Raw genomic sequence first — 22126 nt, 5'->3', positions numbered from 1 at the left:
ACAGATGGTATTTTGCATTTAAAGCAATTCTGCTTTTGAATRTGTTGGGAAGAAGCATTTGAAAATTTTCTGTAGCTTATGAAAAATGTGAGGAACTGTAAATGTTTACAGCACCACTTTTGCTGTATAGTCAAAGGCATATGAACATTAAAAAGAAAGTGTGTAGCAACATATGCTGTAATTTCCCAACAGATAATAATTACCAATGTAATTTAATGAAGGTACTTCATCATTTTAGTTAAATACCATTAAAGTTACATAATGGGGTCACCTGAAAACCTAATTTCTGTTCTAATGCATGATGTTCTTCCTTGTAAAATCTGACCTTATCTTCCTCAGACCTTTGCCACTGTTGTTTATTGAATAATTCAGTTGTCACTACTGGAGCCATTTGCAAAGTTAAGTACTGCTTTGCTTGGGGAAAAAAAAAGTGAAATCTAGAACTGTAAGTGTGTGACTTAAATGTACAACCAGACCCAGGTGCTCTACTTTTGCATGGACATATGTTAGTGCACGTACCTAGTTCTTTATTAGATGATGCAAGTGAAATAGAGCAATTATTACACAATTTCTTTGAAAACATTGATGCATATCGCTGTTAAAATACTGTTTCATTTCAGAGTGCTTTATTTATTGATTTAATTTCAATTAAGCATATATCAGGTAAACTGGGAGAAGAAACGTTTTTCTTAGCAAAATCAACAATAACCGATTAGTAATTGCCATTAACAGAACTGATTTCATTGCAAAACTCAACAGACACTTCATACGGTGGCATGTACTCCTCTTGTAGTAAACTGAGTACAGATTAATTTCACTTTCAACATTTGCTTTGCTTCTTATCRCTGCTGTTGACACAGTATATCAGAAGAAATGTGAAAATCAATTAAAAAAACTTATATATCCAACTGTTAAAAGTCATGCATTAAAATACATTCATTTCCTATTATAGAAAGAACATAGATTAATTTCAGTAAAAGTGCTAACCTAATGCCACAGTGAACTACAACAGCTCGTAGTAGGATAAGATTATTGGAGCTAAGAATATACTCTATTTTTCATCTCTTTTGTAGATTTTTACATGGTCTTTCTTTGGGTGTGTTGGTCTGGATGAGCAGACTGTGCATCTGAACAGTCGCTTGGACTGGCTGGAATTAGCTTCTCACCACTCGGCCCTTCAGTGGCTGCGGTGGCCGGTGATTGCTCAGGATGGGACAAGGTCTTTCTCCTTCAGCCGAAGACAGGAGGGTGCGGAAATGGGCCAGCTAAACGGCGGGAGGGAAGGAGGAATACACGTAGCTTTGAGCTTCTGTACTGCATGGCAGCAAGAGATTTTTACGCTGCCCAACTACCTTTCTTTTAAAAAAACATTTAACTGCAGAAATGAATTAATCCAGTGATGAATCAGGATTTATGCTGTCACATGAGAACTGGAACGAACAACCGTCTTAAAATATTCTATTTACCTCTATGTCTGACTATTGCAGAAACTTTCACTCACTGGTACACCATTTTATCAGCTATGTAAAAAACACTGCATTATGATAAATTAAAAATACCACCAATTATCAAAGTAAAAAACAGTGCCTTAAAATTAATTCAAGTTTGCTTTAAACATTGCTTTTTATGTCAAACTATTTGTACCCAATTTCTGTCACATATCCATTGAACAGCCCAAGTAAAAACACCTTATACAAATATAAAGGATCTTGATAAAACCTAATTTATTTTTACATAGGCACTTTTTATTTTCAAAGATCCAAAGCACTTAGCTACCCTTACCCAGGAAGATATTAATTCAAACACCCTTAGATGACAGGTGACAGTAATTTAACAAGGTAAGAGAGTTTCATGAAAGAGTTTAGATCAGAACAGGACCATACTTAACCTGATAAGGCTAGGGAGGGATTTTTAGTTAGTCCTGCAGACATTATTAGGAAATAGTGAGCAATCTGTAGAGTTTCTAACCACCTTATAATAGCACTGAAGGGAGAACCGCACTCCATGCATTTGACCTTTGTGGCATGCCACAAAACCCCCTGCTCAGGCAGGCATTTGGCTGAGATTTGATGGGAATATACATTTTTTGGGGGGAGTCATGCAGGAATGAAGATAGGAAGAATTAGGCTTTCTGCCTGGCTTCTGCTCTGGGAGCAACAGCACTACAAGCAAATTAAAACAAGCAAACAGCCTTTACCTGAACAGTGGAAGCAAGTCCACAAATCTGAAGTCTTCTTACCTCAATTCCCACAGGACTTTGTAAGATGTTAGTAGCCTAAGCAGGCTGAGGCAGAATCATAGGTAAGAGCAATAATGTGGTATAAAGGTAATATTGATTTTATAGTAAAAATGAGATAAATAAACCTAATATAAAATGATAATACACTGTAAAATGATACTGTCACTGAAGCTAAAAGACAAGAGAGGTTTTTGTTGTTTGCAATACCGTACCTGCTCTGAGCTGATAGTAATGGGCTCTTTGAAGATAATCCAGATAACACTCTCGTGGAGGGGAGGATGAGTCAGAGAGCCATTGTAGGTCCAGTAATCCAAGGATTTAGGCAGTAGGCTTGCAGGATCAAAGTTAGAAAATGGAGCTTTCTTACCCTGTGGAAGATACATAGAGTTAATGGGACCCATACATGAGTAAGATATGATTTATTTAAGATTGAGACTACAAGGGAGTGTGTTCCTAAATCAAAATACAGAGGAGGTCACTTCAAARTGCTAGCATTTTCTCATAGCAGCAGAGGTGATTTGCTGGCCCGGGTGGCAAGTTTGACACTGAGATAGATCTAAGCTGGTACCAACAAAAATGGGCGGCATATCTTAAAAAAAGCCCATCCAACCAAGCAAACAAAAACACAAAACAGCTTTGGGATACCAAAGAATTTTTGTCATCACTGACTAAGAGCTTTCTTTTTGCAAGATACTCAACTCTATGGTCCTAAGCAAGTGAAACACTTCAGTAGATAATTAAATCAAATCTGCCTGCTGAGGCTAATTTTATGTAAAAATATAAACATATTCACATATATTTATAGTGTTTGCATGTTCTGCGTCAAAGCCCACATTCCTCCTACGGGAGATGCAGTACTGTGTTTWCAACATGCCCACGAAAATGCAGATCCTATCTCAGCTTATTATGTGTGAGGCTTAGTGGGAACAGCCAGAGGTTTAGTTTACACAAGAGTTTAAGAAAGGCACAGTTCTGGTGTTACTCATTTCCTCTCCCTCTTCTCCCTCCTCCACCAAGCAAAACTTCAGTTCAGTTATTGCTAGGGTGTGCTGATGATGGACACCAGGGATAATTTTAAATAGACAGACAGACGGATGGAAGCATAGGATTAGCTAGGAATCAGGAAATAAGAACTCTTAATCTTTCACCAAGAGCCCACAGCCATCTACCGGGTAGAGCCCCAAGAATACAGAGTATCTCATGGGCTCCTATAAACTCATGTTCAGGGAGACGCTTTCAGCCACATGTCTCAACAGCCTCGTGCAGCTGAACCCCTGAATTATTCTGCAGCCTTCAAAAAGGCAGATGAGAGACTGAGTAGGTTTTAATTTAACTGTTCTGTATATTATCAGGACCAGGATGTGATGATGTTTACCTTAGTCTTTACTGAATCCAAGGCCTTCAAAACATCCTTCAGGTTTTCATTGCCTGAACCAAGCTGTAAATGTAAAAATATTTTTAAAATCCTAAATATGTAACAACAGTTTTATTCTGAAAGAACATCCTCCACCCAAGAGTATGAATATGCTTTACAAATGCTGATTAGTTTTGCAAACCCACTATGAAGGAGATAATATTTAGAACTTTGAGGAAATAACAAGATGTTTTGCTCAAAGTAATGTTTCTGTTTGGCAAACTAATGCTACCAGTAGTGGGAATATTAATCTGTAGTTAAGATGTATATGATTGCTTTGTTCTGCAGCTGTGGTGTTTATCCTTGAAATGTACTTTTCTTTGGAAGCATTCAGAGAGATGGCTTTGCTGGTATCTTTTTTACAATGTGAATTATGAACAATTATATTTTAGCGCTATGTTATAATATAATATTATTATATCATATTTCCTTATATAGTCATAAGGAATTGTTTTTGCTGCCTCCATTAGTTTTGAAAGGCCAAATATGTCACATACATGGCTTCAAGGCTTCTTGGAATTATGATTTAAAAATTTCTTTGCTGGTAGTAATTGCACAGGTGACTGAAACTGTCTTTCTGTGAAAGTTCACATCGTTGTAAATGGAGTAAAAAGCAAACACAAAAGGTGTGAGCACTGACTGTCACAAAGGTGGATGAAACAGCACAAGCTCACTAGCAATGGCGTTTAAACACAGACCTTCTTGAAGGTTGTATGGGTGAAAGGGGGGTTTGGGCAAAACACCTACGTAGAAGCGTGGGCAAAGTTGGCAATATGGGCTAAATCAGGATAAGAGATAGTCATCTCCACCAATTTAATACAAAGATGTGTTTTTTCTAATTCTCAGGACTGAGTGCAACTTTGATAAAGGCAGGGAAGAGAGACACATGTGTTTTCAGGATGTCATTAACTGACCTTCAGGAAAACAGTGACAATTGCCAAACCATCCGGCTTGTCAAAAGCCTCCGCTCTGCTTGAATACTTGTCCGAGTTCCAGTGAACGAGATGAAGCTGAAAAGCAAGTGGCAGGATAAATTCTGCTGGTTCTATTGCAAGGAAACACTGCAGCTGAAGTAAAACATGTTAGAAACTGCACTCTGCACTCGGCGGGTCTGACCCTGAAAGCACGAGTGTGCTCATGAACGCCTGCTGGTTTCTGGTGTTCTGCCGAATTGCTCTCGCAGTGTCAGTGCCGATACCCAGGCATTATCTCGCAGTAGGCAGAACTGCATATATTCCTGAAAGCAATTTAGGGGTAAGTACACGGAGATGTGGAAAATCACAGCTTACAAGGGGCATAGATTTTTTCTAACAACTCTACCTCTAACAGTCTCCTGTGCATGCCTTTACTTCCATGTCTTTAAAAGTGTAATAGATTAAGTAGCATTTCGAGGAGTGTAACCCCTTTGTCACACAGGGTGCACTATTCATTCACAATAGTTCCATTTACTGCAATAGACTGCTGGTATAGCCGTGAATGTCATAGCTGTAGATATGATATATTCAAAACAGATCTTTCAGCAACTTTGCAGTTTTGACAGTATTTCCTTTAAAAGAGTTTCAAGAAACTTTTGCTCAGCCTAGTATGTTCCTTATTATATCTTGAGTTATTTTTCAAGCGTGAAATAAAAATTTCCAAAACCTACAGAAGTTGGAAATCATAATAATTTCTTTAAATGCCTTCTCGTCCATGAACACTGGAGCATACTTAGTAATTCCTTAGCAACTATGTAACTCTACGGCATTAGTCTAGTCCAGGATTATTTCTATAATGTTTCAGCAACATGGTCACAAAAATTATCAAAGCTTCTTAAAATACAAGGGGGAGGTCCTCAAATTAGACACAGAACATGGAATTCATCATGTAATGCAAATAATTTTAAAACTGTTGTTTCATCTTTGTGAATCCTCAGGTACATTTTAAAGCTGAATTGCTGTCCTTTCAATGTAACATCTTTACTGTTTTAAAGTATTTTAAACCACTGATTCAAAGAAAACTAATAAACACTTTTAATCATGTGCTGCTTAAACACAGCTTAAGTGCACTATCTCTTTATGGCAGGAAGCAGTTCTAAAGGAACACCCCTTTCATATCTTGGCTGTATCAAATGAGATAGCTTTAGCACTCTCAATGGTGGAAAATTTCCTTTTACGAGCACACTTTTGGCTGTGTGTTCTTAATGTCTAAATTGAAAATGAATACTCTAATCTGTCTCATTAGATTTGCATGTAGTAATGTTCTTAAAATCTAAAGAGCTGCCAAAGATAACATTACATGGATTGAACATGAATTGTTTTTTTGGCATATTGTTAGCTAATGGCATGATACTAAGACACTGGGAAAGAAATGAAAAGAAGTTAGGTTACAGGTGTTTATTTCCTATAAAAGGAACCTTGCTTCATTATCTGAAGATGGTTAATGTACTTGACAGCAGCCGGGACCCTTGTTAAGTGCCTCTATATGTGACCTTTTTACTGCTGGGAAGTTAGCAGGTGCTATTCACTTGTGTATGTGCACCTTTCAGCCCTAGTTCATCATTTAAACACGGATTTAGATTATCTAAATTTATCTTATTGAGTACTGACCATAGATCCTAACTTGCTTTTGTGAAGTCAGCTTTGCACAGGCAGAGATGGTGCTGTTTTGCAAAATAAAATAATTATCAGAGCAGTTTGCACATGCAATTTTGTTTTTTCTGGGGATGAGATATGTGACCGGAGTTTGAAAAAGTGCCTTTGATATTGCTTTCATTCACTCTACCTACCTCTGAGGCATATTTTCCCCCATCCACGGTGTGCTCAGAGCCTTGTTCATCAGTTTGGCCCCAGTGGAAGTGAAACTGGCACAATCTGTAATTTCCGGGGAGAGGTCCCCCAGCCAGCACTGCAAACACACGGAACCAGTTAAAAACGTTAGTCAGTAAAGTCTTCCTGACAACCAGGGTTCATAACATGCAAGCACTTTTCTTGAAACTGGAAATTAACATATTTATCTAGTAGATTATTTTTAGTCATTGGTAGAAGAAGAAAAATGTTTGTGCAGTTAAGCCAAAGTTATTGAAGTCCTCAACTCTAAATATGTGTATAAGAGTGCATTGGTATAGTAAATCTGCACGTCCCCAAATACAGTTCCAAAATTCAGATCAAATACATGTGACTAGACCAGCTACTCCAGAGCGAAAACAAAAGCAGAAAAACAGCAGTTTTCCAGAAGGAGTAATTAGATTTTAATAATTGCAGATGACAAGTCCTACCTCATGGAGTTCACTTCCCATTAAAATTTGTCTCATTTGTGATCGTATTTAATAGTTCCTTTCTACACAGAGGTAATAGTTATGGGTACTTGATGTTTTCTGGATTTAACTTATAAAATGTTACAGGCGTACCTGGATGTTATTGACAGTGCTGTTTTTAGGTCATTATCACTGCTCCTCTGACTAAAGCACATAAATGTGTATTCATTCCTATTGTGGTGATAGGGACCTGCTTTTGTTTGTGCATGATGCTTAGAAATACATGCCTGGAGCCCTTGTAGGATGGTATTTGCAATAGTATTTGCACAACAGCACATATAAATCCCCTCCTTTGCTGTCAAGGTAATAAGATTCTCTGAGGAAAATAACATAGTCCAGAGTGATTCCATATGGAGTTATACATGTCAGTAACTTTGATATATGTATAAATCTCCCACCCCATGTTGGTTAAGCAAACAAACAAACACACACACAAACCCTATTGTGTTTAGAAATTCTCCTCCTACTGTCCACCCTCTAAATCAGTGATTATCCTGGAGGTTTTCTACTGGGAAGTCACCAATCCTTTTGACATTAGCACAGGAACACTTGCCAAGAAATTATACATTTAAAGGACATAATTTGGATCTTCTGTGACACTTAAAAGGTACTGGCAGCTGGTATAGCTTACAAAATCAGAAAGCATACCCTGAACTGTATAAATACTCCTGAAAAGCCACTAGTCTTGTTTTCAATACAAATTAAAGAAAAAGAGATTGAAAAAAATGTTTCCAGTTCTGCTCTCCAGATTGCCTTTTTACTAACCTGATTGATTATCCTTATCCTCAAAATTCACATGGAAAGAATGTCCAACGTTGACAATCTCCTTGCATGTGGAAGGCTTCCAGGTGATCTGGAGATGCCCCAGAGAGGCATCTTTTTTGACTTCCTTGGTTTTAATATCTATAGGAGATTGATGGTCTCCATTGGCAATAGGGTACAACTTGTGCCAATGGTCAGGTCCTAGGCAAAAAAAAAAAATTTTTTTTGAAGCTTTCTACTTTAAATTCTATATCAATGCTGAATTTGTGGCACTTTCCCTTGAAACCAATTGTACTCATAACAGCTATATTTGATAGGTTAATACCCAATGTCTTTCTAAAGAGTTTTTATAAGGAAAAGGAAAGAAGTATTTCAAATATTTTAAATAAATTTGATTTGCTATTAAAGAAAGCTTTTACCATTGTTGCCTTGATAACTCCAGTTCAAATTTGCCATTTTTTTTCTGCTTGCAAGATATTGTCTTCTTTAAAAAGAAGGTACTGGTGCTGAAAAAGCTGTTGTAAAGACCAGACTTGTGCTTTGATTTTCCTCTGAATTTCTGGCTTATGCCTGGGCTTTTATAGGATTTCTTCAACAGTAAAGACAGTAACATTTTCTAATTAATCTTTATTGATTTCATATGATTTCAGAATGACATAAGAAATTGTGATAAGAGAAAGGATTGTAATAAGGAAACAGAGGCTTGCAGTTTGTTTACTTTTTGGTTCAGTACATATATTAAGATAGATATGACAAGAGTTAGATGCCAAATTAAAAGATACTTCATTCCAGCTGTTCAAATGTTGGCCAATGACTTCTACACTCAACCTTTGCAAGCCAAAGGATAATTCTGGTGTAAGATTGCAACCTACATGGAAATCAGTGGATGTTCGCCTTTTTGAAAATTCATGTCAATGACTAATCCATGTGTGGACGAAGCGCCCTAAACTTTAGGCATTCACTAAAAAAAAATCAATCTCAGTGGTTTTTAGTGGTGTAAAGCAAATAATAATGTCAATGTCTGATAAAATGATCAACAATATTACTAAATGTCACTTTAATATTACTGGCAATGCTCTCATTAATAAAAGTGGAGCTCCAGAACCTACTAGGTCTTACCAGCTTCAGCTGTTTTGGGAATTATGTCAAGCCATTTTTGTAGTGATAGGAACCTTCAAGGTCATCTTCTTTAGGATTAATACCTACTGAAGCGCATAACTGAGGTAAGCACTCAAAGTTCTCTCCTGAAGTAGGGCCCATCATGTACTTTGAGAATATTTATACACAATCACCTCTCTCTTCAGCAATAAGATATCATGTCCTGGCCCTCTTTGTTGTAAAGCTAAGTTCTACTAATACATATGCAAACTTTGCTTGGCTTAAAGTCTGTCTCATAAGTGCCTAAAAGCAGAATTGTATTTTTATGACCATATGCTTTACAAGTCCTGTTGCATAGTTAAATAGTTCTACTATTATCTATATTTGTAACCATTTGAACTGAGCATATTGAGTAATTATTTCTATATAAAATAAAGTTTATCACAGACTATGTGAGCATTGCCTTGTCATCCTGAGTTGCAAAAATGGAACCTGTTGACATTTTCCTGTTTTTCTTACAGACTGTTCTCAGTAATAGGAAATTACTGATATCTGGTTTTGCAGATGTCCACAGCTGACGACAGGAATTTCAGATACCATTGTGCAAGTAATGCTATAACCTGGAGAACTTGTGGCACTGATACCTAGAAATATAATAGCTTTTAGGTGCATCTCAGTTGTAGGTGGATAGCAATTTTCTGTTAGTTTTTTATTCAGAAATTATGACTTACCAAAATGTAAACATTCAGTGGAAAATTACCACCACAAACTGAAAAAGAGACAGCTTCACCTGCTTAGTCCCTGGCCAGTTTTCTAGCCAGACTACTAAGATGATTACCAGTGTTTTGCTATACCATGATATTCCTGCTTAGTGTGAAGGGTGCATGATTTACTGCCCTTGGACAACCTTGCTCTATGAGCTACATGAGAAACAACACTACCAAAATTGGCAGAGCACCTGAAAACATTATGTATCCTGGTTCTGGCCAGGATTTAGCTTCCAGTTCCTTAGCAGTGAGTGTGAAGAGCTCAGTAGCTGGATCACGTCAAGGCCTTCGGTACCTCAGCGTTTCTGGCGAGGGGTGGGGAACTGCTGCAATCTTGGCTGCTATGGTCTAGCATGGCCCTGAAAAGTTACTGCCACTCACATCCTCTTTGGCGTCAAAAGAGATTCAGGACTTGCAGCCTTTCTCCCGGTGAAGGAGGAGGTTTGGGTTCTGAGTCCTAAAGTTATGTTATTAGTGGCACGAAAGCGTCCTGGCTTCCTGGCAGCCTCCTGCACCTGCAAGGCAATCAGGGACGGCTGAGTCTGGTAAGCTGGGGCACAGGTATTCAAGGCTCAATAGTTCTTCTTTTTGAGAATCAGAACTCTTTTCAACAAATTTGGTGGGGAGGGATGGAGCAGCCACCAGTAAAATTTGTAAATTCTTTAAAGAACTGTTTTGAAACAGAATGCATTTCTTGCAGAATGGAAATCCTGACTTTTGACCAGCTCTCATGTCAACCGTTACTATTCCTTGAGAATAATGTAGGATTCATTTCTGCTAAAGCCATAGCACCAAATGCAGGAAACATTCTTACTGCAGTTAGTAATAAGAGCCAGAGCCCCCTCAATTCCGTGTCCAAGTAATTGGAAGGCAGTGGTGGTCAATGAGAGTCAGTTATGTAGCTAATATCAAGGACCTTCTGTCACTGGTCAAGAACTACTTGCTAGACCATGGGAAAACATGAGTGACCTATTAGATAGGACTCATCCAAAAAATTTTTAAATTGTGTTTATGGTTTGAATTAAACAGGTGATGCATTCCAGCATGATATCGGGACAATATAATATTAAGAAATGCAGTGACAAAAAAGACTGGGGAGAGATCATTCTGAATTTTCTAACAAAGAAAGAAATGAAGTATTAGGAATAATAGCCAAGGGAAGTATAAATCTTGTCCTATTAGACAGATGCAATGGGAATTTAATGTGGAAAAACTGCCATAGTATCTTCTGTTTGATCAGATAATCAACGACAATTTTCCGACTATGAAAAATATTCTTTCTGCGCGAGGTGACCATGGCACAGATTCAGTAAAATGATCGCTTGGAACAGGAGCCAGATTTCACAGTTATGACCTTTTTAGCGTCTCATCAGACAGTCTCTAAAGTAATCCTAGATCTCCAATTCAAACACTGCAGAGCATGTGTGACTGACAGGACAGCTGGTTTGCTTCTTGAAACCCAACACAACTGGCTTATGATTCCTCCCTTTGCACCTTTWTATACCGCCTAAGTGCGCTTCAGTATTTAACTATCACTCCATCAGTCTTGCTAAATTAATTCATTATTGGTTAATTAATAATATTGCTTAATTCAAGTCTAAGCTGCTGGTTCTTACAATTTCAAATTAAAAACAGTAAAAAAAAATACATTTTTTGCTCTATGAATGTAGATAAAAAGGTTAATGTTATGAAGGAGCACTTTTTAAGAGCTCTTGAACCAGAATGCAAAGAAAATATTTCTGTGAATAGACTCTTATGACTTGTTAATTCCTGAAGCTACAGTGTGGATCAACCCTTATCCAGGTGAGGAAGAAACTGTATTTGACTTTAAACAAAGTCACAGGAACTAGGTTGATGCAATTTAGGAAGGGTGGCCGACATCTCGTTATTGCTTGCTGCACAGCACTTGCACTTTGGGCAACTTCTGTTAGTTCTCTCTTCTACCTCACAAAAACCGTTAAGGCTTTTTACAAAAACCTAATGGTAGGAGGAAAGAATTCTGAATTCAAAGCACAATGAATGTTATTCTGAAATAAAAAGCTTTTACAAAGCTTTATTGCAGTAGTGATTGCAGTAAAATATCTATAAATGTAAAGTAAAATAATGTGATTTAAAGCATTTTATAATTACTTTTGTGGCTTTTGTGCATTACTCTAGAATACTTGTGGTTCAGACTTTGTCACATTATACTAATGCATTAGAACCAGGAAAATAAATTGCTAAGACAGCAACCACAAAAAACGACCCAGAAGCACAGGGAGTAAAAAGTTTGAGGATCATGGATGATAATAAGTTTCTTAAAAAACAAGTCTATATTCCATCAGCCACTGAYTATTGCCTCCACATTTCAGGCTATCCACACTCTGCAGGGAAAGTGTTAGCACCTTTCCAGGAAACTAGGATTAAAGAAATGTGATAGCCTTGGCAAAACTTTCATGGTATAAATAGAAGTGGATCCCTGGCTTTCCAGACCAGTGCAGACAAAGTTTTTATGTCTAAAGCTCTAATTCTGCAAAATGCTATGCATAATAGGACACTGATTGACCTTATTTGGGCCTATGAAATTAAACATGAATGTTACTATAGGAATGAATGCAAAACAGTCTTATTTTAAGGACACTGTCCAGAAAAGCAGAAAACAATTCTGAAAAATATTAAACCGAAAGAACAAGCAAAGGAAACTTTGCATTTTTGAAATGTCAAATACTACATATCTTGATAGTGACTTTTTCTGTAAAAATTTCAACGCAATAATAAAAGTTTCAAAAATTCTTCACTAGCTTCTGTAGTGCTCATTTTTAGTTCATGTTTACAGAGTATCAAGATATCATTGTTATTAGATTAAATTAAAGAGGAGGTATTAGATAGTCTTCCCCTATCGTTATTGTAGATACACTAGTGGTAGGAACGTTACAATGTGGGGCAAGTTTTGGAGTTAACTGCGAGGAGGAGGAGGAGGTTCCCAAGCCATGAGGCACTGCTGGATCTGAGAAAGATCAGGCCCTGTGCACAATATTGGTTATTCTCAACTTTCACTGACACTTCAGGCTTAAATTTAGTGACAGTTCAAGCTCCTGAATACATATCAGAATAAGGGCTCAGGCATAGGGATGAAGACATAGAGATCTCCTTAAAAATAAAAATAAACCACAGAGTAAGTACTGGCCTGTGGCGTAAAGGAGGGAAAGTGTAGGTCACATAGGGTTGTGGAAGAGCTGTTGTGTCGTAGGACCTGGTATGCGCTTCCCACCCCAGGGTCTGTTAAGGGGAGAGATGCAGCCCAATTTGTTTATTCATGACTGGTTAGTGCATTCAGGATCAAATCCAGTCTCCCTCCATGTGCGGGAAGTGTCGCCTTAACAGGGGAATTTTACTTGGTGTGAGCTACAGCCTTAGGTTCTTGACACTAACAGAGCATTTAATTAGAAGCAACGAAAGACAACATATCTCTTTATTTTTATTTGCAGACAGACCTATAAAATATATTACTGTCAGTCCTATAACTACCTGTCCTAGCTGCAAGAACAGCCAAAGTCTGAAGCCAAGAAAAAATGTAATCCCCAAATAATGAGGTATCCAGTCTTTTTTTGTTTCTAGGTGTTCAGTGAGCCTATCTAGTCCATACCTTCTAGCAAATGGCAACAAAACATTTTAAGTGTCATTATGCACCTCATATTCATGGAATTTATTGAATTTGACCTAATATATTTCAATACTAAAACAGACCTGAAGGAAAACAAAACAAAACAAAACAAAACAAAACAAAACAAAACAAAACCAAAACAAAACAAAAACCAACCTCATATGGTAGACATGGCATGGTAATAAATACATGTTTTATCCCTTTGCACTTATACTGGTGCAGCATTAAAGAATCTGTATTAGAAACAATGGAGTAATTCTGTGGTTTTTTTCCTTTTTGATTCTATCCCTTATGAAAGAAGTATATACAGCTGCAACAGAATGAATCTGGCTTGTATCTGTAACAAATGATGATGACTTTTACTTGCCCTGTATCAAGGGTTTTCAAGCCTTTATTTTCCAGACCTTAAAACATTTACCAGCAAAGAAGCAGAAAATCTAAGCCTACTGAAAGCAGGCTTGGTTTTAGTTACCTTTCTTTTTGAAAAGAGTTTATAGACCCCAAGATTTGGGGCCAGAAGTTGAAAATCACATTTCTGTGCCATGAGACTGCTGAAAGTGGTTATCTGCATGATAAGTGTTCAGGATTTGGGCCCTTCAGTAGGAGCTGCTGATCAGTTGTAATAAAGCTTCACCTTGTGTTACTGCTACTGCTTGTGAACAAATTGAGCTCTATGTGCGGAGACATTTGTCCAAAGTGACCAGTAATTTTTATTTCAAATGTATTCAGTTTGGGGAGTTCAGTATAAAGAGAATGTAGATAATTACTTCAGTGACCTGTGGTAACACTTGTATTCTGGAAGTTAAATTAGGCATAACTAAATCCCATGATTTTGTGTATTTATCCCCATTGGCTGTGGGAGAAATACAGAAAGACAAATACCTTCTTTAAGAGGTATTGCTGAATTACTGACTGTGGATATTTTAATCAAAGCTTCACTTGTGATAGATGGAAAGCTTAGTTTTAGCCAGGATGAGCCAGTCCCACAGCCTCCTGCTTTGAAGGTTTTCAGCAGTGAACTGTGCCCTCTGCTGCTTGCTTGAACAGAAGGAAGAAATAGCAGTAAGAAATTTAGCGTGTGCACCTTTGACCTGAAACATGGGTGAAATGGGACAATTCAGTGACATTTCTAACATAGCTRCAGAGTAATGTTTTTGCCTGAAAGCAATTTTTGATGTTAGGATTTTTGTCAAATTGTCACAGAAAGCTTAAATTTTATAGTAAGCTGTATTGGTTGGTTGTGAATATTTTTTGTTTCTAGACTCCTGAGGGACTGAGCCATACCCCATATAGTGAAAAACAAGAACGGTAATAATTTTGAGAAGTTTTTTCTTTCATCAGTGACAAAGTGTGAAAATTAATTATTTCTTCAGCAAGAGTGGATAAAAAAAAAAAGCTAACTCTTGCTTCCATCAAAATACCAGTGGAAAAACAAATAGCTTTTGAAAGCTTCATTTTATGATTGTTGGACCTTTTTCATCAAATCCTGCTTAAATCTGGATTCAAGGCTATATTTGGCTTGGAAATGTTTTCTGAATGGCTATTCTGTCTTTAATTTGCCATATTTGCCACAAAGAATAGGTTCTGTGAGCCTGTTAGGGCTGCAATGATTCTATTGTAATTTCTTAAATTTCCAGAAAGAGTTATTAATAATAAAGTCATATGAAGGGAATATAATTTCAGTGTTGCAAAACTGTTTTGTGAAAGTATTTCTCTTTTGGGAGTACTGAAATACAAGTAACATATGTAGATTCTATCATAAATGTATAAGGCAGCTATGTACATATGCAAATAAACATATTTATGTATCACAGATGTAGTTTCATTAGCTTCCATTCTAAAGATATTATGGTTCTAGCCATGTACTCTATTTGAACACTCTACATTAAATCTCGCAAACTTAGTACAAATTGTAGATGCGTCCACCTCTTTGATGGCATGTCTGCAGCATGGATGGTGCAAAGTGTGATTTGTCAGTACTTTTGCCTTTCCACTGGGGCTTGTTCGAAACCTCCTGYGACTTAGCAATTGTAATCTAAAAAGCACATTTGTTAAAAAACAGAAATAACTTCAGGAATGCCATAGAATTCATGAGTACACCATAATAACCATTTGACCAACACTGCCACTTACAGACACCCCACTTGTGTATCCGCATTTAAAAAATAACAAAACAAAAGAAGAAAAAAACTTATCCCTGCTTAGAGTTCTTACAGCAGTGGAAATAACAGGCATCCTAACTGGGAATCCCATTGTGTAAGCCAGAAATACAGGAATGTGCTGAATGATCAGGATTTAACGCAAATTGTACATAACCTGAGCAAGGTATTTGCAGCAGCCACACATACTGAGTACAAGCCATCTTCACTGCTGGCGGTTCCCCTGGGATGTAACAGAGCCCACGATGCTAAACAGGGCTAACAGGCATTTGTTGTTTTTAATAGTTGTGTTACAGCTGAATAAGTGTTACAGTTGATAGGTATCTATCCCATTCTTAAATGAATAGCAGCTTTCCCAAATTTCTGACAGTAGCCTGATGTGCCTGAAAATGTCAAAAATAAGACCTGCTTGCCCTGTTTCCCCCAGTRTTTTAATATCTGTTGCAGTTTAGAGAAACCACATATTGCATGTTCCCTATCATCATGACACCACACTGAGTACTATGAAGCTATGCTACTCCTCTCACAGATGCAAAACAAAAAAACAAACAAAAAAAACCCACGTCTCATGTACTGGCAAAGGATCAGAGAGAATTGTGCAAATCTCAGGTCAGCAGAGCAGACTGTGGGTCTCCTCTCAGTTTAAAAAAAGAAAAGTTTTCCAGCCCTTTTCTATGCAGAGATGGCCTTGAAAACCTGAAACAATGTAAACAGACTGGGATGGAGGAAAGGTGCCAGCAAGCTGAGCTCAGCTTACAACAGGCGCAATACATGAGTGTTCCTGAAGGTTGAGAAATGCATGCTTGTAGACCCATACGGTCACACTCTCATTTTCTGGAAAAGTTAAGTAAGAAGCAACCCTGAAGAGACTCTCCCTGTCCCTTACCATCTCCCATTCTGTTGCCTGCTGTCAGAGCAGGGATGTGGGCAGCCACCTCCTCCCTCTCAGAGTCTAAAAGAGGATGCTATGGAGAGACACCTTGAAGCTCCATTCCTCCATTTAACTTCACTACTCCAAGGCATTTATTTCCTTTTTTCAGCTCCGTTTTCTCAGTAAGGACATTCACTCCCAGTCCTAGCCAACAAGCAGGAATTTGATGCAAAAAAGTCTCCCAGCTATTTCACTTCAGCTCTGAACATCCACTGTACCTGGTGGGATAGCTAGTCAAAAATATGAATTACTAGTTCTGTGAAGAATCCAAATTCTGTGCATTCCTTTACAGTTTTCCCTAATTTCACATTTCCCAGGAGCAGTGTCTTAAAATGTTTGTTCTTATTCAAATTGACTATTCCCTCGTGTTTCTTTTGTGAAAGACTGAAGTCACTTAAATGCTCTCAGTAAACACGGCTAATACTCTGACAGCTTTCTGAGGTGCCAAGGAAACAGTTGTAAATGGAGATATTTTGGGTTCTGTGATTTAGATCCTGACCAGAAAATTGTGAAGAGCCTCAGGGGGATGCCTGGATGCCAATAAGAAAATGAAGGAATGGAAGAAGTATTAGGGAGGTAGAAAAAAATCTGAGAGGTGCAAAACAAAATGGGGCCAGACTGGAACTGAAGACATGCTGCAAGATGGGAGGGGAATATATGTGTGGAACTTGGTGGGGTAAGTGTTTTGGCCTGTGGCTCCCTCATTTGCCTTGAGTATCTCTAATGCAGATTCAAATAACTAGGATATCTTAGCACATCTTGATGTTAGCAATTTATGTTTTAGCAGCAATAAACTTTATTCTTTGATACTATTACAGTTGATGGAGATGCTAATGTCAACAGGGTGGGCCCTCCTTCTTCTTATCTTTGTATTTCTCTTTGCCAAATACAGCAGCCACAAAATTTCTGTTCTCTACTTTCCTTACTAGACGTGGTACTCTGAAAGTTTTCTTGATTGTCCAGTGTGATACTGTTGTTGTCTTTGTATTAAAACCAGCTGTCCTTGTAGGAATATTAACCTCATCTAACGTGAGACTTTGGACTTCAGAAATACTATTTTCCCTTACTGTTTCAATATTATCTTATTGAACATCAGCATACGGTCTACCTGGATGGCTCCTGAGCATTAACACTGCACATTTCTTTTTATGTGGCTAACCATACGGGACATATATTTTTTCCATCCAGAGTTTTTTTCTACTGACACCACTTGTTCTTCTACTTCTTTCCAAAATTTGTATCAATAAATGAAATGAAACCAGAATGAATTTAGTAACCATTTCAAGAATAGGTTTTGCAAGTATATGTGAGCTCAATATGCTAAGTTAAATTAACAATATGCCATTTTCATATAAGTTCTGAAGCACATCTGAAATATTTTTGGGGTAGCTACTTGTGCAGGAGGTTGGACTAGATGGCTCTCTGAGGTCCCTTCCAACCTGAATTTTTCTATGGTCTCGTAATTGAAGTTTTGTCTGAAATGTTACAAAATATTTTCCTGCAAAAAATCTTGGATGCTAGGCAAGAATTATATTAAGTTTTGACAAACTGATTATTTTTTGTTTTTCTTCTGTGATCAGATATAGGAATTAAAAAGGTGTTGTATAGAGAATACACACAGAATTAAAGGATAAGGAGGATGAGTCAGAGATGTAGGCATCATCTATGGAATTTGGAACATTCCTGTGCAATGATTTTTATATTTCATAACATTTGGATTAAGACATATACATAAACAAATTGTGTGGATAAATGGCTGTTCTCTGAATTTGCATGTGTGGTGAAATCAATCGTGAATAAAGTAAAACGGCAAACAGTCCAGAATGTATAACTTTGCTTAAGACAAGCTAATAGAATTGAGAGTTCAGAGAGGCATATTTGTAGGAAAAAGAGGGTATCCAGCAAGTGACTGTGTGGGATGTTGCAAGATAGAGATGATCTCAGCTATTACAAGAGACTAGTTCTAAATGAAGGGGATTATAAAAGCTATAGTTAGCTAATGCTTCCGAAAAGCCTAACTAAACTGTTGGGTTTTTTCCATTCCAAAGTGCAATACCATAGTGAGATCAAGTGTCATGTAGTAAGTGCAGACAGGGAAACAAATCTTACAAACACAGTCTCATCTGCCGTTATTTTAGGACAGTCTTGTAAGTTTACTGCAACGGATACTTTTCCTTTAATGATGCTCTGATTTCTGAAGGACTGTTTACCTATTATATTAGAATATAGTAATCACATCACAATTAATTGTCATCAATTTATGTTAATTTGATTTACATGTCTAGAGATGACTCTTTTTTAATCTGTAATCTGTATTGTAAATTATTAAGAAAGTAGTTGGATTGCTGAAGAAAACAGGATCCCTTTCCTCTTAAAAGAAAACATACTCTTCTCAGAAGTGTTCTCATTACTRTATACTGTACTGAATATTTACAAACATTCATAGTAACAATATAATAACCTGATGAAGGATGACGCTGTCCCTTCTGCATGGATCACATTCTCTGTCCCAAAAGTTTTCAAAGGACACAGCTACACAACTATTCAGACCCTGATAGAGGATGGGAAAAGGGACATAGGAGATCTTTCCTCTCATAGGAGACCAGCGAAGTGCTGCCTTGGCCTTTGACAAATACTGTGAGGAGTTGACTGCAATCAAAAGAGCTGATTATAAACTTAGAATTCTGCATATTCCTAAATGCTAGGCTTGGTTGGGTCTGTGTGCTAGATGGATTTCCTACGTAACAGCAGTCCTTTTTGCTAGTTTTGGGGGCAGGGAACGGTTTGAGAGTATCTTGCCGACATCTTGTCCTCCATAGCACAGATTTGTCACTATGACAGTATATCACTGGTCTGTCTAACTACTGTTTTCTTCCTCATCATACTAAACAAACAAAAGCTTTAATTATTAGGCAATAGGAAGAAATAATTTGATGAATATACAAGTGAATGTCCAAACAAATCTTAATAATAGCAAATCTTAGTCTTCTTAAGTCAAAGCTAAGACTTCATAATCTGTTTAGACGACAGATGATAGACATATTTGACGTGATCTGGCCAAAGCAGCTGTTTTACAGCACCTATAGTAAATGGGTCTGAAAAAAGACTACTCAGCAACTACAAGATACTCTGTTCTTATTCATATCCTTTATTTTCTTAAAATAATCTTTGATAGCAACTGTTTTTATTATACATTTTAAGTCTGATTATAGGAGAAACGGAATAGGAAGAGATTTATGTTATAGGATGATTTATTAGAAGATATTCGTGCAACTACAAATGTCTGAAGTCCCATTACACAACTTCCACTGTTGAGTGTCCATCTTCCACTGGGGGGAGCCAGCTTCCCACGTTATTTGAAATAGAAGTGACTGCTGCAAGTGCTGGGAGTGTTCAGAGCTGGCCGTTTAGTTCTTGCTGTGCATCAATAGATATATATTTTTTTCCTTTTAAAGGAAACAGATCTCATAGTTTGTGGTATTTGCATCCAGATCTTTGTAAAATGTTTGCAGATTTTGATGTACGATCCAGCCCCACTACTGGTGGTTATTCAAGCATGCTAAGAAGGGGAATTATTACTTCTGAGTCGCCAGTGCTAAAATAGCAATTTGCAAAGGAGAGACATCAGTTCGGGTCTAATGCGTCTTTTGTCTGAAAAGCAAGAAAATATTCACAATACCAAATGACTCATGTTTAGAAACACTCCTGCAATCAGGTTGTGTGTATAGACGTGACTCTTAAAATAGAAACCTTTGATGGAGAAAAACTTTGGTATGTGACTTTGGGCATCCTGAACGACAACTTGAGGTACTTTCATATTGAGAGGACTGTCAACATCAATGGATTCCTTAGCTGACTGTGCAGTTAGAAAACCCTTCAACAGCAGGATAAAGAGACAAAGACAATTAATGGTTCCGCAGGCATTCATTCCATTCCACGTATAAGGATTTTAATAAGTTGTCACTCTTAAAAACAAAACAAAACAAAAAACCCACCAAAGACRAAACAAAACTCCAGTGGTCAAGTGCTAGTCTAAAGCTCCTCTGCACACTGCATATGCCACATGTCAAACTGCTCCACACATACTGCACTGCTGATCTCCACACGCACATCCAAATGTCAAATATAGTAGACAAGCAAATGTTCACAGAATGGCAGTACATTGTGTGTATATCAAATTACTCTGTATATCTGGAATTTTCACTTTCTGGAATTTTAGGATGCTTAATAGTGAGTGTTATTAGACATCAGTTTAGCAGTTTACCACACAAAGTAAGAAGGCTATATATTATTATCAAAAGCAGTAGACTACTGTTAAAGCTGGTAGATTGGGCAGGACTCAATAAAGACGATGTCCTGTACACAGTGAAATGTTGTGAAATATACTGATGTTAAAAAGAGACTTAAGAAACTATGTATATATATTTTTAAGGCACTACTAGTCCACATGGAAATGGCTTAAACCTTGATTAAATTTAGAGATTGTGTTGGATAAGGTTAGCTGATTTCATGGATAATGTATCCAGCAATTTAAATGGAATTCTTTGTATTTATTTGTGTGGTTTGGGTAGATTGTTATTTTGCTGTACTTGAACATAATGTTTTGTCATGATTACAGGGTTTTTTTTATACTTGAAGACAAAAAGTGGTTAAACATAGACCTTTGTTAAACTCAGACAAGTAGAAATAAAAACTTGAGAACAATGCACTGGATGCTCAGATGGTGGCAAGTGATTACTTAAATCTTTTTCATGTTTGAGCACAAAGCAATCTGGAGTACTACAGTAAAACCATTAAGTAAAACTAAACTTATTTATAAAAATAAAATATTGCCAGCCCCACTCCTCCCAATGCAATGATTTGACTCTGCAGAAACACTAATCATGCAATAGGATCTCTGACCTAAAAAAGAATATCTTCTGTCTACCTCAGTGAGGTTTCTCTGGAAAGGGGCTTGCAAAACAGAACAGATTCCTGGCACTTTTAACACTGATAGATCACTGACAGAATTTGTCCAGTCAAGAGCACACACAGTTCTCAGAAGACACTTCATTCCTTTTATTTGTTTTGTTGTTTTTACAAACTGTAATTTAAGGATAAAATACTTTTACATGGTGAAAGTGGATGACAAGGTATTATAAGAAATGCACCTGAGGAACAAATGGCAGTGCAATTGTGTGTAGAACTGATAAAGCGATATTATGAAACTCCTAGAAATTTTCTTATCTTACTTTTTTCTATGCTTGGTGACCATATTAAAATTAGAACAGAGAAGGGAGAAGAACAACCTTAGAGATCATTCCACCATAAACAAATTTAATCAGACCTTGAGGAGCTGAGGAAACCCTTCACTGCAAATTATTTTGCCATCCATCAAGAAATCTTGCCAATTCCCCACCACTACCACACACACTTTGAATGACAGCAAACACAGCAGGTAGTGCTCTCTGGGGGAAGCTCCAGCTCGTACATGTCCACCCGGGTGAGATCACCCATGGCTTTACATGCGTATTCCCTAGGATGTCCTGATGTGATTGCTTAAAGCTTCCTGCAGGTTCAGTGTCACTTCCAAGGAGCCCTCTTGAGAAGTGCTTCTTCTTGCTTTCTGGAGAAATCTCCTCATGGAGGAACAGGGCTGTCAGAGGAGGAGCCAGTGACTGGAAAGCTGTGGTACTGCTCAGCTCCTTGGAGGAGTGATCCGATCTCTGGGTTTCATACTTTGCCTTTCTATGTAACTGATAGCTTGACATAGCCCTGTGAGAACTTAGCTGAGTAACCTTAGTAGTGAACATTCTTACTTCAGTAGCCAAAACAGCAGAAT

The 22126-nt window shown here is 37.5% G+C and overlaps 2 protein-coding genes across 3 annotated transcripts in view; one reads left to right on the top strand and one right to left on the bottom strand.

The window, feature by feature from the left end:
* Window positions 1–340: 340 nt before the first annotated feature.
* Window positions 341–9319, bottom strand: CA1 (carbonic anhydrase 1). Its single transcript, XM_026075808.1, has 7 exons — window positions 8127–9319; window positions 7711–7908; window positions 6418–6536; window positions 4568–4663; window positions 3615–3677; window positions 2452–2607; window positions 341–1265 (listed from the first exon to the last, which is right to left on the bottom strand). Exons 1-7 carry the CDS (start codon window positions 8161–8163, stop codon window positions 1155–1157), a joined length of 780 nt encoding a protein of 259 aa, XP_025931593.1. The 5' UTR covers window positions 8164–9319; the 3' UTR covers window positions 341–1154.
* The window catches only part of LOC112970914 (carbonic anhydrase 3-like), a 39722-nt gene continuing 22257 nt past the window's right edge, over window positions 4662–22126 (top strand). For both annotated transcript variants that reach the window (XM_026075812.1, XM_026075811.1), the window contains exons 1-2: window positions 4662–4907; window positions 9327–10117. The gene's annotated coding sequence lies outside the window, so the exon portion shown is untranslated. The remainder of the gene's footprint in view (window positions 4908–9326; window positions 10118–22126) is intronic.

Source organism: Apteryx rowi, unplaced genomic scaffold (assembly GCF_003343035.1).
Source record: "Apteryx rowi isolate R43461 unplaced genomic scaffold, aptRow1 scaffold_411, whole genome shotgun sequence".
NCBI lineage: Eukaryota > Metazoa > Chordata > Aves > Apterygiformes > Apterygidae > Apteryx > Apteryx rowi.
Note: the sequence above shows the minus strand (reverse complement) of the source record. Positions and strands in the feature narration are given on the sequence as shown.